At 42.2% G+C, this 13,912-nt stretch overlaps 1 protein-coding gene across 3 annotated transcripts in view; it reads left to right on the top strand.

Annotated features, from left to right (window-relative positions):
* tspan18a (tetraspanin 18a) overlaps nt 1-9,473 on the top strand; it is a 42,885-nt gene extending 33,412 nt beyond the window's left edge. For all 3 annotated transcript variants that reach the window (XM_067451284.1, XM_067451276.1, XM_067451270.1), the window contains exons 2-8: nt 4,531-4,626; nt 5,171-5,365; nt 7,454-7,528; nt 7,614-7,712; nt 7,802-7,963; nt 8,525-8,608; nt 8,845-9,473. In XM_067451284.1, coding sequence (XP_067307385.1) covers nt 4,564-4,626; nt 5,171-5,365; nt 7,454-7,528; nt 7,614-7,712; nt 7,802-7,963; nt 8,525-8,608; nt 8,845-8,892 — 726 coding nt within the window. In that variant the 5' untranslated portion in view covers nt 4,531-4,563 and the 3' untranslated portion in view covers nt 8,893-9,473. The remainder of the gene's footprint in view (nt 1-4,530; nt 4,627-5,170; nt 5,366-7,453; nt 7,529-7,613; nt 7,713-7,801; nt 7,964-8,524; nt 8,609-8,844) is intronic.
* The last annotated feature ends 4,439 nt before the right edge of the window (nt 9,474-13,912 follow it).

The raw sequence follows: 13,912 nt of genomic DNA, 5'->3' as shown, positions 1-13,912 counted from the left end.
GCATTTCCTCTCGCTCTAGTCACGTGCGCGCACACCCTACCGGGATAAGAGCCCGTACGGCCCATACAAGAATCTTCCGGTCTATTAACGTCAAGTCGAACCATACTCGAAAAAAACTCTCCGAAACTTGTGAGAAACCGGAAGGAGTATTTTTGACACAAAATACTCCATCAAACGTCCAACATTATTTTTTGAAACTTTGTCTCTGTTTAGGATGGGAATCCAAGTCTTTAACAGTGTAAAAAGCTCAGTATGCATGAAACAGCATTTAACACCCCCCCCCCCCCCCCTTTAAGGCCACATAATATAAAGTGGGGCCATATATATACCCTCTCACCTAAAGGATTATTAGGAACACCATACCAAGAAAGTAACTAATTACATACTAAATATGTAACATATATATAATTTTTGCCCTTTTCTGTTCATTTCTGTTGATTATGGCTTTAACATGTAACCTACTTTTCAGCTTCAGTCCAAAGTAATCCAGTTGAATTTCATATTTTGGTGAAAGTTCAGTTTATATGTTCTGTTCTATTCTATTCTATTCTATTCTATTCTATTCTATTCTATTCTATTCTATTCTATTCTATTCTATTCTATTCTATTCTATTCTATTCTATTCCTAACAAAACTTGCATGTGCAATGTGTCACCGGAGCTCCACTGAGCATAACAGTTTTTTTTGCTTTTTTTGTTTTGTTTTGATGAAATATAAACAAATATATCAGAAAATAATTTGGGCAAATATGTAGCAAATATTCAGTCTCCACCACTGACCAGTTCATAAAACATAAGACATATATAAACATACACACACATTTATAAGACATTTATAAACATCCGCATCATGGCAGTGCATATGCAGATGGTATTTTTTTTTTTTTAATCTGATTGACAATGTAGACAGATTCAGGGGTTTACATGGCTAAAATCATTCGGATTATTTAAGATCTGCTCCTTCCCTTTCAAACGGATAGAAATTTCATTCGGATCGAGCATAATAGGTATTTTCAGTCCGACTGACCCATTAATGAGAATATAATTAGATTATTAGATTGCATGTAAACATAACATTGAATGTGAAACAGTGAAGTTGGAATGGCTCTGAATAATTCACTGAATCAGTCAATCAACAAAATCATGTCCCAGTTCAAGACTGATTGTAAATCGTTTGGACACAATGGCAAGCACTGGGTTTATTGTAGTGTGCTGGGAACATGGCACAAACCTAAAAATGTGATTAAAGGTAGGGTCCACAATGACACTCTCTCTTTACAATTTTTCTGAGACTTTCTGTGGAAGTCAGTACCAAAAGATGTGCATCCAATCAATTCATTCGGTCCGAAAGCCATAATAGGACAATAGGAGAATGAAATAATAGGATAAATGTCAGTGTAAGTATATTCCATTCCTCCACGCACCCTGCTTGCACAGAAATCACACATCATCAGCTCGTTCTGTAAGGATATGCAGGATAAGTTCTAGGGTGTGTCTCAATCAGGTACCCAGATTCCTAGGTCATGAACCAGTATTAGTGCATTGGTAACTGGACAGTAAGGACTACACACTGGGACACGTATACCTAATAACATCTAATAATTTGACTCTATGGCAATGTCCTCACTGGACAGAGCTGATAACTTTCTGATCTTATTTTTTATGTTATTTAAATTAGCCTACATTATGATAAATACATTAACTTTTTTGAACTCACCATAGCAAACTCAACTGAATTAGGGAGTTGATTGAGACGTACTCGTATACACAAAGGGTGTGGTTCTACTATACATATATGATACAGTAGCAGTAGCAAGCGGAACGGTTTTACATGTCAGACTAGTGTTTACATAGAACAACAATGTTGTACAATGAATAGTAGCGCATTTGAATGAAGAAGAGTGCTTTATGTGAACGAAAGGTTTAATATGAAATAATTAATTTAGTGAATTATAGAGTGATTCTAGAGTGGTCAGATAAACAAAAGTATTTAAACACACACCATACATCGCATTCTCTATTGATAAATTAACTATACACGATCATGTTGTTTACTGATGTGTACGTGACATATCCAACAACACAGACATTTAAACTAGTTTTACTTACCGCCTGCTTCCGCTGGGACCGCTCCATCAAAAACACACTTCTTTGGTGACATTGTTTATTTGGTGAAGTCATGTGACTGCAGAGCCGGCCTTTCCGAGCAAAGCACGTTTATGGTCGTGCATTTGCTCTCTCGCTCTAGTCGCGATGTACGTATCTGTACGTATATGTCACAAGAAAGGTATATTTACTTTAGTCATCAGCATCCCAATGGGTGTTGAGGCAGAATCCTTTTGTCTTTATCAGTGCTTGAATTCTTGAACAAGATTGATTCACAAGCTCGGGAACTGATTGAGGCACGGCAATAGTCCCCAAGCTTTCTACCTGAAACCATTCGCATCCTCAGACTCAGAATTATGCATTTCTATGGCAATGCTATCAACTCTGAAATAAAGTCAGGAGGTACAAGTCAGAGATTTTAAGTTATGTTGATTATTATTGTAATGTTATCTGCTTTGAGACATGAGGTAATATAACAGTCTCTTGTCTCGTAGCGCTTTACAGATTCTGCTTTGGCTGTGCATTTTGAAGGAGGTGTGGCTTTTGAGAGCGCTGTGATAGGATGCTTATGCTTTCAATGCTAGCTTGCTATTACTAACTGAAATTGTGTAATGGTGTAAATAGTGACTAGATTTTAAAACATTGTAGCAAATTAGTGTTGTGTAGAATCTGTGACCATTATAAATGAAGCCTGAAGCCCTTCAGAAAAGGTTTAAGCAAAGCAGCACTGATGACCAAAGTAAATTAATTACACAGAGTGTAAAGAGATATTAAAAAAAACATTCAGGGTCCATTAATTGATGAAATATAACTCTTTTCCCAATTATTGGAGTGTCTGGATTGTTGTGGTGAGGTTTGAAGACCTTAGAGAAAACGGCAGCTGTGGCTCTCTGATAATGGCCTTGAGACTTGTGGGTTGAGCCTTCTAACCTTCTGAGGCGGGTGGTCTTAATCTAAGAAGACTGATGCGGCCAACCACCCACCTTTCTACGCACATACAAATAAAATTGCTCACCCGCCTGCAAGTTAACCGAGTTTAGCAGGGCTCTTCTGACACGCATAACACCTGACTGACTCGCAAGAGTTGCACAGGAAATTACTTTGGAAAAAACAGGCTGGAGGGATTATTGAATTATGCCAGAACTGTTCCGTGAGAGGAGAGGTGGAACTATTTGCTGCCACGGCATCTACCGTCAGCTCCCGTGAAATCACCCAGCTGTTCGGAGCTATTTTTACAGAAACCACAGCTGCAGAAGGCTAGCCGAGACACTGGCTGGTCATAGCAAGCTGAAAATATGAGAGTGTTATTATACGCACTACTGCTCCACCTGATCCCAAGTGCCAGTTTTTGAGGCAGTAGCACAATGAAAGCTACCTGTGGGAGGTGAGCTCAGGACCCAATGCGCTAATGAAGAACTGTACCATCATTAACCTAAATTCCCCTAATGGCCTCTAATTATAGAGAGTGCATTGTCAGCGAGGGACACTTTAGCTTTGCACAGAGGGAGCACTTCCCTTCCCATCAACCTTATTGCTTTAAAAAGGAGAAAAAGCATCAAACATAACATTTTTTATCATCACACAGCTGAAAAGCAGGACACTGAGTATAAATGGAGGGCAGGCTAAAAACGATCCTTAATTTAAGGTAACCAGAATATAATTTGACCACTCATTATGTTGTATTAGCACCCTCTAAAAGTGTTTTTGTACAGCGTGCACCCTCTATTGTCTCGTAGCGGAGCAAAGGGTTATTTGCATCATTAAAGAAGCCCAGATGATGGAACACCATTTGAAAACACCTGGAGCATATCAGTAGAAAAGAGCAGAGAGTGCTTAGATGAATTCGGAGAAGGTTTGGGGCACACAGCTTGCGTTCTGGAGTGCCGAGAGGACATGTTTATTTAGCTGGCTGTGTATCGCTCCTGGTGTGAAGACGAACAAATGTGCTTCAGCAGTCCTGATGGTGTTTTTAAGCCATTCTGCCCGTTTTCAGTACTCCTCCTCCTTATTTCCTTTTCGCAAACAACTCATCGCGTACGTTGAGTCAGCATGTGACGTGCATGACCAGTCGGTGTGAAATGTTTTTATTGAGAAAATGTAGTGATTCTGTTTTACATCCATCTTTGTGTCACATTTCCAGGAATATGATTACAGGAGCTGCCAGTCACTCTGTGAACTACATAATGCGGCATTATTCATCTGGAACGCCTGAACACAATATGTCAGTCAATGTGTGTTTCGTCAATGCCAATGCATTATTTAAGTGACAAATTCACGAAATGATCTCTCTGAATGAGCTTAAATACACAAAAGTCCACCAGTCACTAACAACGTTGACTCATGGACTCATTTTTAAACAGAGCATGTGACTTTTGCGTCTTCTGTGCAGTAATGGCTTTCTTTGTTTCTCATGATGTTTTTTCAGGGGCAGGGAGAAGCTTCAGCAAGAGGCACAAGCATGGAGGGGGACTGTCTGAGTTGCATCAAGTACCTTATGTTCATCTTCAACTTCTTCATTTTTGTAAGTGCTCTCTTTTACTTTCTCCTAAATGGCACAGGAACACTCAGTAACAGGCTGTTGTTTTAAGTACTCTAGGCTGAGAAGATCTAGACTTGACTGTGACATCATGCTAGTTGTAATTTTTTTTCCGTGACTGATGATTTGCTTTGGCTGGAAGTGTGTGTAAAGTATTTTAGAAAACAATGTCAGATGATATGCAGGTGCAGATTCTTGCTTTCCTAACAAAATACGCCATTCTGAATGATCCAAGTTGCCACTTTGAACAAATACTAAAGTTAGGGTATGAATGCGTTGATCTTGAGTCAACTTGTCTTCGTTTTGCTCATGAACCACACTGAATTTCCTTTGTTTCTCAAAAGTGTTTCGTTAGCAGCCTCATGAACTTCCTATACTGCCACACTAGTCCTGTGGGAAAATGTGCAGTTCCATAGAAAAGCTGAGCATCAGTCACTATTTGATAAGCTCAATATAGCTATATCATAAAATCATATTTTGTGTTTATATTGCACAGGGATCTTTACCAAGCCATTTTCTCCTCCTTTAGCTTGGAGGTGCATTCCTTCTAGGGGTGGGGATCTGGGTGCTGGTGGATCCGACAGGTTTCCGGGAGATTGTGGCAGCCAACCCTCTTCTGTTTACTGGAGTCTATGCAATTTTGATCTTGGGCGGGATGCTGTTCCTACTGGGATTTCTTGGCTGCTGCGGAGCCATACGAGAAAATAGATGTCTCCTACTGTTTGTATGGGTTTTTCTTTCTTTCCAGATATAGGCTATTGTATTAGTATGGGTCAATATGCAATGTATATCAGTCGATAGTTGATTTTTATTGTTTAATGCTCATTTCGCACATTTGTACATTTTAGATTACCTTTGCTGTCATCTATTTGTCACTAAAATTTTATCTAAAAAAACCTATGTAATTACACAATCATTTAGTATCACTAAGGGCCAGATTTACTAACAGCTTGCTCCAGCGCAAATCCTCTTTTGGCATTAAAAACTACTGTCAGGATTTAATAAAGACACCTTATTGAGCATGCATTTTTAGGAATTTCCCTTTTAGATGCACAATTTATGGGAGGAGAGTATTTAAATGAATCATGCAAGGTGGTGTACTAATGTTTGCGCTAGTCAATTTAATGGTATTTGTGCCATTATTTATCACCCCAAAAAAGCGTCTCAAATCAGACGCTAATTTGCGTTGCTTTTGGTAGATTGCGTTGGTCATAATGGAAATGATCCGGCTGTGTCTGTGTTCTTTAATTTGTGTCTCATCAGTAGATCACATGCTGAACTTTCCACTTCCACGCTTTTTTGGAATTGTGCCCAAATTTGCCCTGGTTAGTAAATCTGTCCCTAAATCTAATCTTTAGAAAATATCCAAACAAAAATCATTATATTGCACATTACCTTATTGCTGTGGTGCCTAAATTAACTTGTAGCATTTTAAATGTTTATTATTTTTCTTTATTTTATTTTACATTTATTTAGACAAAATAATTACATTTTTATATTGGTGATAACGTTAAAATTGGCTCATCAGAATCAGCCAAAATTATATTCATGTTCTGCATTCCTATATACTATATTGCAAAAAGTATTGGGACACCCCTCTAAATCATTGAATTCAGGTGTTCCAATCACTTTCATGGCCAACGGTGTATAAAATCAAGCACCTAGGCATGCAGACGCTTCTACAAACATTTGTGAAACAATGGGTCGCTCTCAGAAGCTCAGTGAATTCAGTCGTGGTACCATGATTGGTTGCCACATGTGCAATAAGTCCATTCCTGAAATTTCCTCACTAATAAATATTCCACAGGTCAACTGTTAGTGGTATTATAATAAAGTGGAAGCAATTGGGAAGAACAGAAACTCAGCCACAAAGTGCTAGTCCAAGTAAAATAACAGAGTGGGGTCAGCACATGCTGAGGCGCACAGTGCCAGTCGCCAACTTTCTGCAGATTCAATAGCTACAGACCTCCAAACTTCGTGTGGCCTTCAGATTAACTCAAGAACAATGTATAGTGAGCTTCTTGGAATGGGTTTTCATGGCTGAGCAGCTGCAACAAAGCCTTAGATCGCCAAGTGCAATGCAAAGCACGAGATCCAGTGGTACGAGCACGCCGCCACCTGGACTCTAGAGCAGTGGAGGCATGTTCTTTGGATAAAGGAATCATGCTTCTCTGTCTGGCAATCCGGGTCTGGGTTTGGCAGTTGCTAAGAGAACGGTACTTGCCTGAATGCATTGTGCCAAATGTAAAGTTTGGTAGCAGGGGGATTATGGTGTGGAGTTTTTTTTCAGGGGTTGGGCTTGGCCCCTTAGTTCCAGTGAAAGGAAAACTTAATGCTTCAGCATACCAAGACAATTTGATGCTCCCAACTTTATGGGAACAGTTTGGGGATAGCCTCTTTCTGTTCCAAAATGACTGCGCACAAGTGCACAAATCAAGGTCCATAATGACATGAGTGAGTTTGGTGTGGAGAAACTTGACTGGCCTGTTCCTGTGCATGTGAAGTCAGGTGTCCCAAAACTTTTGGCAATATAGTGTTTTTCCTTTCAGTTTATTCAAACAAATTATACATTTTTAATACTGCCCATGACATGATAATAATTGGCTCATCAATCTATTTAACATCAAAAAGCATATGTTTAGCGCTTTATACAATATATATATATATATTTTTTTTTTTTTTTTTTTTTCTCTCAAAGCATCATTATTACAGTTATAAACAGGAAAACAACACTTAACAATACATATTAATTGCATATTTTGGCATCTGAACTACTGATTTGTATATCTTAGAATCCTGTTTTCTCCCATAGTTCTTCATGCTCATACTCGTCATATTCCTGGCAGAGCTGGCGGTGGCCATTCTGGCGTTCATATTCCGGGAGCATGTGAGTGTTATTATAGCTGGATGTCATCAAGCCACCTGTAATATACCTCTGCTCTCACAACACTTCTCTATCTGTGGATCAACAGCTCACCAGAGATTACTTCACCAAGGAGCTGAAAACACATTACCAAGGCACCAATAGCACTGATGTCTTCACCTCCACATGGAACGCCATTATGACAACAGTACAATAATAATGAATACCTCTAACCAGGTCTACTAGTACAAAATAATGGCGTTCTGTATGTTTAACTGACTATTGGTGTCTCCATAGTTTGATTGCTGTGGGGTGAACAGTGCTGAAGACTTTGATGATCAGAGCCTTTTCAGGCGACTGAACCCGAGCAGACTAGTGCCAGAGGTCTGTTGCCAGAGGAACGATCTGATGATGAGCAAAGAGGAGTGTCTCAAGGGAATTATGCCAATCCGTAACAAGGTCAGCAATGAGTTTACAAATTAGCAAAGTAAATACACGCATCAAGAAATGTACTGTTCATTAAAAAAAGGATGACAACCAAATATCTTTTATTGGAGAAAAAAGGGTGTAGTATATAACCTTGTTTGCATAATAGCTCTCAAAATGAATGATTTGAATTTCAGTTATACATGACAATATGACATATGAAATCATATTCCTGCAATAGATATGTTGATTCTGTCACACTTTAGATTAGGGTCCAATTCTCACTATTAACTATTAAAGACTTTTGCCTTAATAAACTCCTAATTACAGCTTATTGATAGTTAGTAAGGTAGTTAAGGATGTAGAATATGGTCATGCAGAATATGTGTAAAATGTGTTAAGTATAAACATCCAATATCTTAGTAAAAAGCATGCTAATAAGCAACTAGTTTTTATAGAGAATTGGACCATAAACTGTTTCTAACCCTTTTAGAATGACAACACTATGAGTGATGAATAAATGAGAAATTCAATATCCATTGAAGCAGCAACCTTTTGTTCTCTCATATTGAAACTCGCACTTCTTTGAAACAGGGCTGTTATTCAGCAGTGGTGGACTATTTTGAGACATACATCTATATGGCTGGAGCCCTTGCTATTGTGGTGCTGACTATTGAAGTAAGGTTATGATTTTAATTATTATTATTAAAAGTCAAAGTATTATGTGATCAGTTTACACTTGGAACGTGAAGGGAAAATGCGGTGCAAAAGAACTCCCGAGTTGTGATCGCCACCTAGTGGAGAGTGTAAGAGTAGCTTTGCCATGAAATGCCAGTCAATGTAGAATATTTTTAAAAGTGTATTTTCAGTGAACTCTTTACTCATTTTGTTTGTTTTTCCTTCTCTTTCATCAGCTCTTTGCCATGGTGTTTGCTATGTGTTTGTTTAAAGGAATCCAGTAATTGTCACATACAGTAAGGACATTTTGAGGAGGAAGAACATGGCATGGCATGGACGACCATTTTTGAATAAGAAAAAGAAGAAAACACTTGTATATTTGCATCTCTATGTTGTTATGTTGGAATATCTGAGAATTGCCAAAAATGTTTCGTACTTCACAGCTGGGACTTTGAGGTATGTGTTTGTGAAAACAGAAGTAAAAGTAATTCGTAATTAAGGGTGGTATCAATGGAGGGATGCCTTGCACTGATATTTGGTGGAATATTTATAGATGACAAAATACTGATTTCTACTAAGATGTTTTACCTCTTATCTACAGTAGATTGTTCATCACTGCTCCAGAGCCATGCTAAAAATCTACACCGTGTGAATGGATGTGTGTCTGTGAAATAGAAAAGATTGGTTTGTGTGTGTGCTTGTGTTTCTGTGTAAAATCCGAGAGGCCAGCAGCTTCTATAAAACAATGTTTTGTGAGTTACAATCGTGAATATTTTATGTCATTTTAGCAAAACTGATGTGGTGTATTTGTGTTGTATCTATTGTACACAACATTGAATGATATTAAAAAAGAAGAACATTGGGAGAGCATGTCTGCATCGTGTTTTCCCACCATGGGTGGAATCTGGCTTTTCCGATAGCTAACCTAACCATTCTAGATGAAAGCTTTCAGTACATTCATTTTGTAGCACATACTGAATACTACATAAATCAAATAAGGAATAAAGAAAAATTTTAAAGAATAAAACCTTTGGTTTACAGGTCAAAGAAAAATAAATTAACAGAAAAAAGCATTACAATCTGATTTCCCTGCCTCCAGCTATACAAGATAAATAGCCTGGGCAGTGCAGTGCTTCTCAAGACTCATGAAGAAGCCTAAAATGCATGTGCTCTAAAATAACAGAAATTGTTGGACAAATCACTGATTCTTGAATCAAATTAGATGTATGGAAGAATGAATAGTCCTTGTTCCTTGGGGCTATTTTTAAAGCATTTTTACCATGCTTGTCATTAGATTTGCTGCCAAGCATTGTTACATTTGTTCCCGGTTTCACAGACAATACGTAAACCTAGTCCCAGACTAAAATGCACGTTTGAGCTGTTTTAAAAGGAAGCAACTTGCACTGACATGTCTTAAAATATTTCAGTGCCATTGTTTTGTCTCAAGATGCACACCAGTAATGTGTTTTTCTAAGGCACATTTATGAAAAGCTACTTAAATGTCCTAATTGAACTAAGGCCTAATCCTGGCTTAATCTAAGCCCTGTCTGTGAAACTTGGCCATGACTTAATAAATAAGATGTCTGAAAACGTACTCGGTTACTTTCGTAACCTCGGTTCCCTGAGAGAGAGGAGCGAGTATTATGTATGGGAAAAACTCATTTTCTCGAGAATATGAAGCAAAACTTTATAATAAAGGTATCCATGTAAAGCGCAGTGCCGCTGAACGGCCATAGCCCAGCGCGAGGAGCGCTCTGATTGGCCGGGCCACGGTAACTGCAGGAACCTATGGTGAGGCGGCTGAGAGGAACGAGCCAATGGGGGGCCCGCTCCCCGTTCCAGAAGCCCGCCGAAAAAAGGTGCTTATATTTGCATACAGGAGGCTATATAAAGCCCTAATTTCGCCATAGGTGTCAGGTTTTTAAGATCGACTGAAGCGATACCTGAGAAGCATAAACACGGCACGGAACGTAATACTCGTTCCTCTCTCTCAGGGAACCGAGGTTACGAAAGTAACCGAGTACGTTCCCTTTCGAGAGAGGTTCCTCGTATTACGTATGGGAACACAATGTAAAGCGCCGTGTGTGCTGACTGACCCAGTATGCCCAAAGCACATGTTAATAACCCCCGAGACACCGAAGAGGCGGCTATAAGGGGGGATGAAGAACCAGAAGAGTCGGTTCGTTTGAACGGCTGATCGGACATAGTCGGATCTTATGATAAATGAAAAGTGCTTAAGGACTGATGTGTACAGGCCAAAACTTAAGGCAATCTGTTTACCAGGGTCAAGATAGAGCCTAGATGGAGAGAAGCCCTGCTTGTAGAGCTGGAACCTCCAATTTATAGAATCTGATAAAAGTGGACGGAGAGGCCCAGCCTGCCGCCGCACAGATATCTTCCAAAGAAATGCCACACGACCAAGCCCAAGATGAGGCCATGCCTCTAGTGGAGTGGGCTTTAACGCCTATAGGGCAAGTCAGGTTTTTAGACTCATATGCCAGCGAGATCGCGTCCACTATCCAGTGTGAGAGTCTTTGCTTCGTGACAGCACAACCTTTAGTGCGGCCGCCGAAGCAGACAAACAATTGGTCCGACTGCCTGAAGGGGGAGGAGCGCTCCAGATACAGTCTCAAAGCTCTGACCGGGCAGAGTAGATTCGCGTCCTGTTCACCCTGAGATGCGGGTAAAGGAAGCAGAGTAATAACCTGTGCTCTAAAAGGGGTAGAAAGCACTTTGGGTATAAAACCATATCTCGGTTTAAGAACAACTTTGGAGTTGTTGGGCCCGAACTCGAGACAGGACGGACTCACTGAGAGTGCGTGTAAGTCACTCACACGTTTAACCGAGGCCAGAGCCAGCAGAAACGCGGTTTTGAGTGATAAAAGCTTTATGGTCGCGGTCTGGAGAGGCTCGAAGGGGGGACCCTTCATAGCGTCTAGAACCACCGCGAGGTCCCAAAAAGGGACCGAGGGGGGGCGAGGGGGGTTCAATCTCCTGGCCCCTTTAAGAAAACGTACAATGAGCTCACTTTTCCCTAGTGAATGTCCCGCGACCTGAGCGTGGTTAGCTGCTATGGCGGCGACATAAACTTTGAGCGTGGAGGGGGAGCGACCCGCGTCCAGTAGCTCTTGGAGAAAAGCGAGCACTTCTGTTGTTTCGCATGAGCGTGCGTCGATATTTCGGACGGCACACCAGTTAGAAAACACTGACCACTTCAGAGCATAGAGCCGCCTAGTCGAGGAGGGCTCTAGCTTCCGCAATAGTGTTCATAACTCTGTCAGAGAGGTTTCACGATACCAGTTGATGGGCCATACATGGAGGGCCCATAGTTTCGGGACTGGGATGCTAGATCCCCCCCTTCGCCTGCGTGAGGAGGTCTTTCCTCAGCGGAATGGGCCATGGGGCTGTGTCTGACAGCTGGATCAGATCGGAGAACCACGTTCGGTTCCTCCAGAGCGGGGCTATTAAAAGCACCGTGGATGCTGTCTCCCTGATTTTCTTGATGGTTTGTGGTAGCATCGCGATCGGGGGGAAAGCATATAGCGGGAGGCTGGGCCAGACATGGGCCAGGGCATCCCTGCGTTTGGAGAAAAATATTGGGCAGTGAGTGTTGTCTTCTGAGGCGAAGAGATCCACCTTCGCTCTGTCGAAGGTGTTCCAAATTAAGAGAACCGTTTGCGGGTGAAGAGACCATTCCCCTGGGGGAATGGGTCTCCTGGATAACATATCCGGACCCACATTCAGAATACCTGGCACGTGAGCCGCCCTCAGGGAGCTCAGGTTGTGCTCTGCCCATAAAAGGAGATGCTTAGCCATGCGGTGAAGGGAATGTGATCTCAGGCCGCCCTGGCGATTTATGTACGCTACCACTGACATGTTGTCTGAACGAACCAAGACGTGGTGGTTCCTTATATGTGGAAGGAAAGCTCTCAGCGATAAGGCGACCGCTTTCATCTCTAGACAGTTTATGTGCAGCCGCTCTTCTGTTTCTGCCCACAGGCCAGAGATCGGCTTGCCCTCGTGCAGGGCTCCCCACCCCCGAGTGGAGGCATCTGTCGAGACCACTTTCAATTTCGTAACCGTGCCCATAAGCACGCCCCTCCGATACCACTCTGTCCTCGTCCAAGGAGCCAAAGTTTTGACAACGCTGTGGCTCACTTTGACGGGAAAACGGCCCCATTTCCATGCATAAGGAGGGACACGGGCGCGTAGCCAACGCTGGAGTAACATGTGTTTGACAGTCGCGCATGTGTAACAGTCCCAGCCTGAGCACTGATGATGCCGAGGCCATAAGGCCGAGCATTCTCTGAAAGTGTTTCAGGGGAACGCGAGTTCCGGCTTTGAATGAAGTCGCCATGTTTTGGACGGATAGCGCGCGCTGTGTCGTTAGCCGCGCGTTCATGAGTCTCGAGTCTAGAACAATGCCCAGAAAAGATATCTTTTGAGTGGGTGACATCGAGCTCTTGGCGATATTGATCCTGAGACCCAAACAGTCTAAATGGTTGAGGAGCCAGGATCTGTGTGTTAGTAGTTCTGCTCGAGACTGGGCTATCACTAGCCAGTCGTCGAGGTAGTTGAGCACCCGCATCCCTTTCAGCCTGAGCGGGGCTAATGCCGCGTCCATACATTTCGTAAACATGCGGGGCGCCAGGGATAAGCCGAATGGCAGGACCGTGTACTGATAAGCCTGCCCCTCGAAGGCGAATCTCAAGAATGGCCTGTGGTGGGGGGCTACCTGAACGTGAAAGTACGCATCTTTCAGATCTATCGTGAAAAACCAGTCCCCAGGGCGAATGTGCGCGAGGATCTGTTTCACCGTTAGCATTTTGAAAGAGCGAGGCATTAGAGCTTTGTTCAAATGCCTTAGATCTAGGATGGGCCTGAGCTCTCCGTCCTTCTTCGGAACGAGAAAGTATCGGCTGTAGAAGCCCGACTCGCTTTTGGAAGGGGGAACGGGCTCCACCGCTCCCTTCTCTACCAGTTTCAAAATCTCGGTGCGAAGCACGTGACTGACGCTGCTTCTCACCGAGGTCTCGACCACGGCGCGAAAGCGCGGGGGCCTGCGAACGAACTGTAGCGAGTAGCCCCTTTTTACTATGTTCACAACCCAATTTGATACACCGGGCATGGCTTGCCAGGCCTGAGCCCGACACGATAGCGGCTGGAGCCGGCGCGGATAAGGGTCGCCTACTAGAGGGAACTCGGTAGCGCTGCCATTTTGTGCTTGAGACATAGAGGGGGTAGTGCTTATGTGTGGCGGCGTGCACTGTGGAGTGGGCGCCGGGACATTTATAGCATGGGTGG

Source organism: Pseudorasbora parva, chromosome 1, assembly GCF_024679245.1.
Source record: "Pseudorasbora parva isolate DD20220531a chromosome 1, ASM2467924v1, whole genome shotgun sequence".
Lineage (NCBI taxonomy): Eukaryota > Metazoa > Chordata > Actinopteri > Cypriniformes > Gobionidae > Pseudorasbora > Pseudorasbora parva.
Note: the sequence above shows the minus strand (reverse complement) of the source record. Positions and strands in the feature narration are given on the sequence as shown.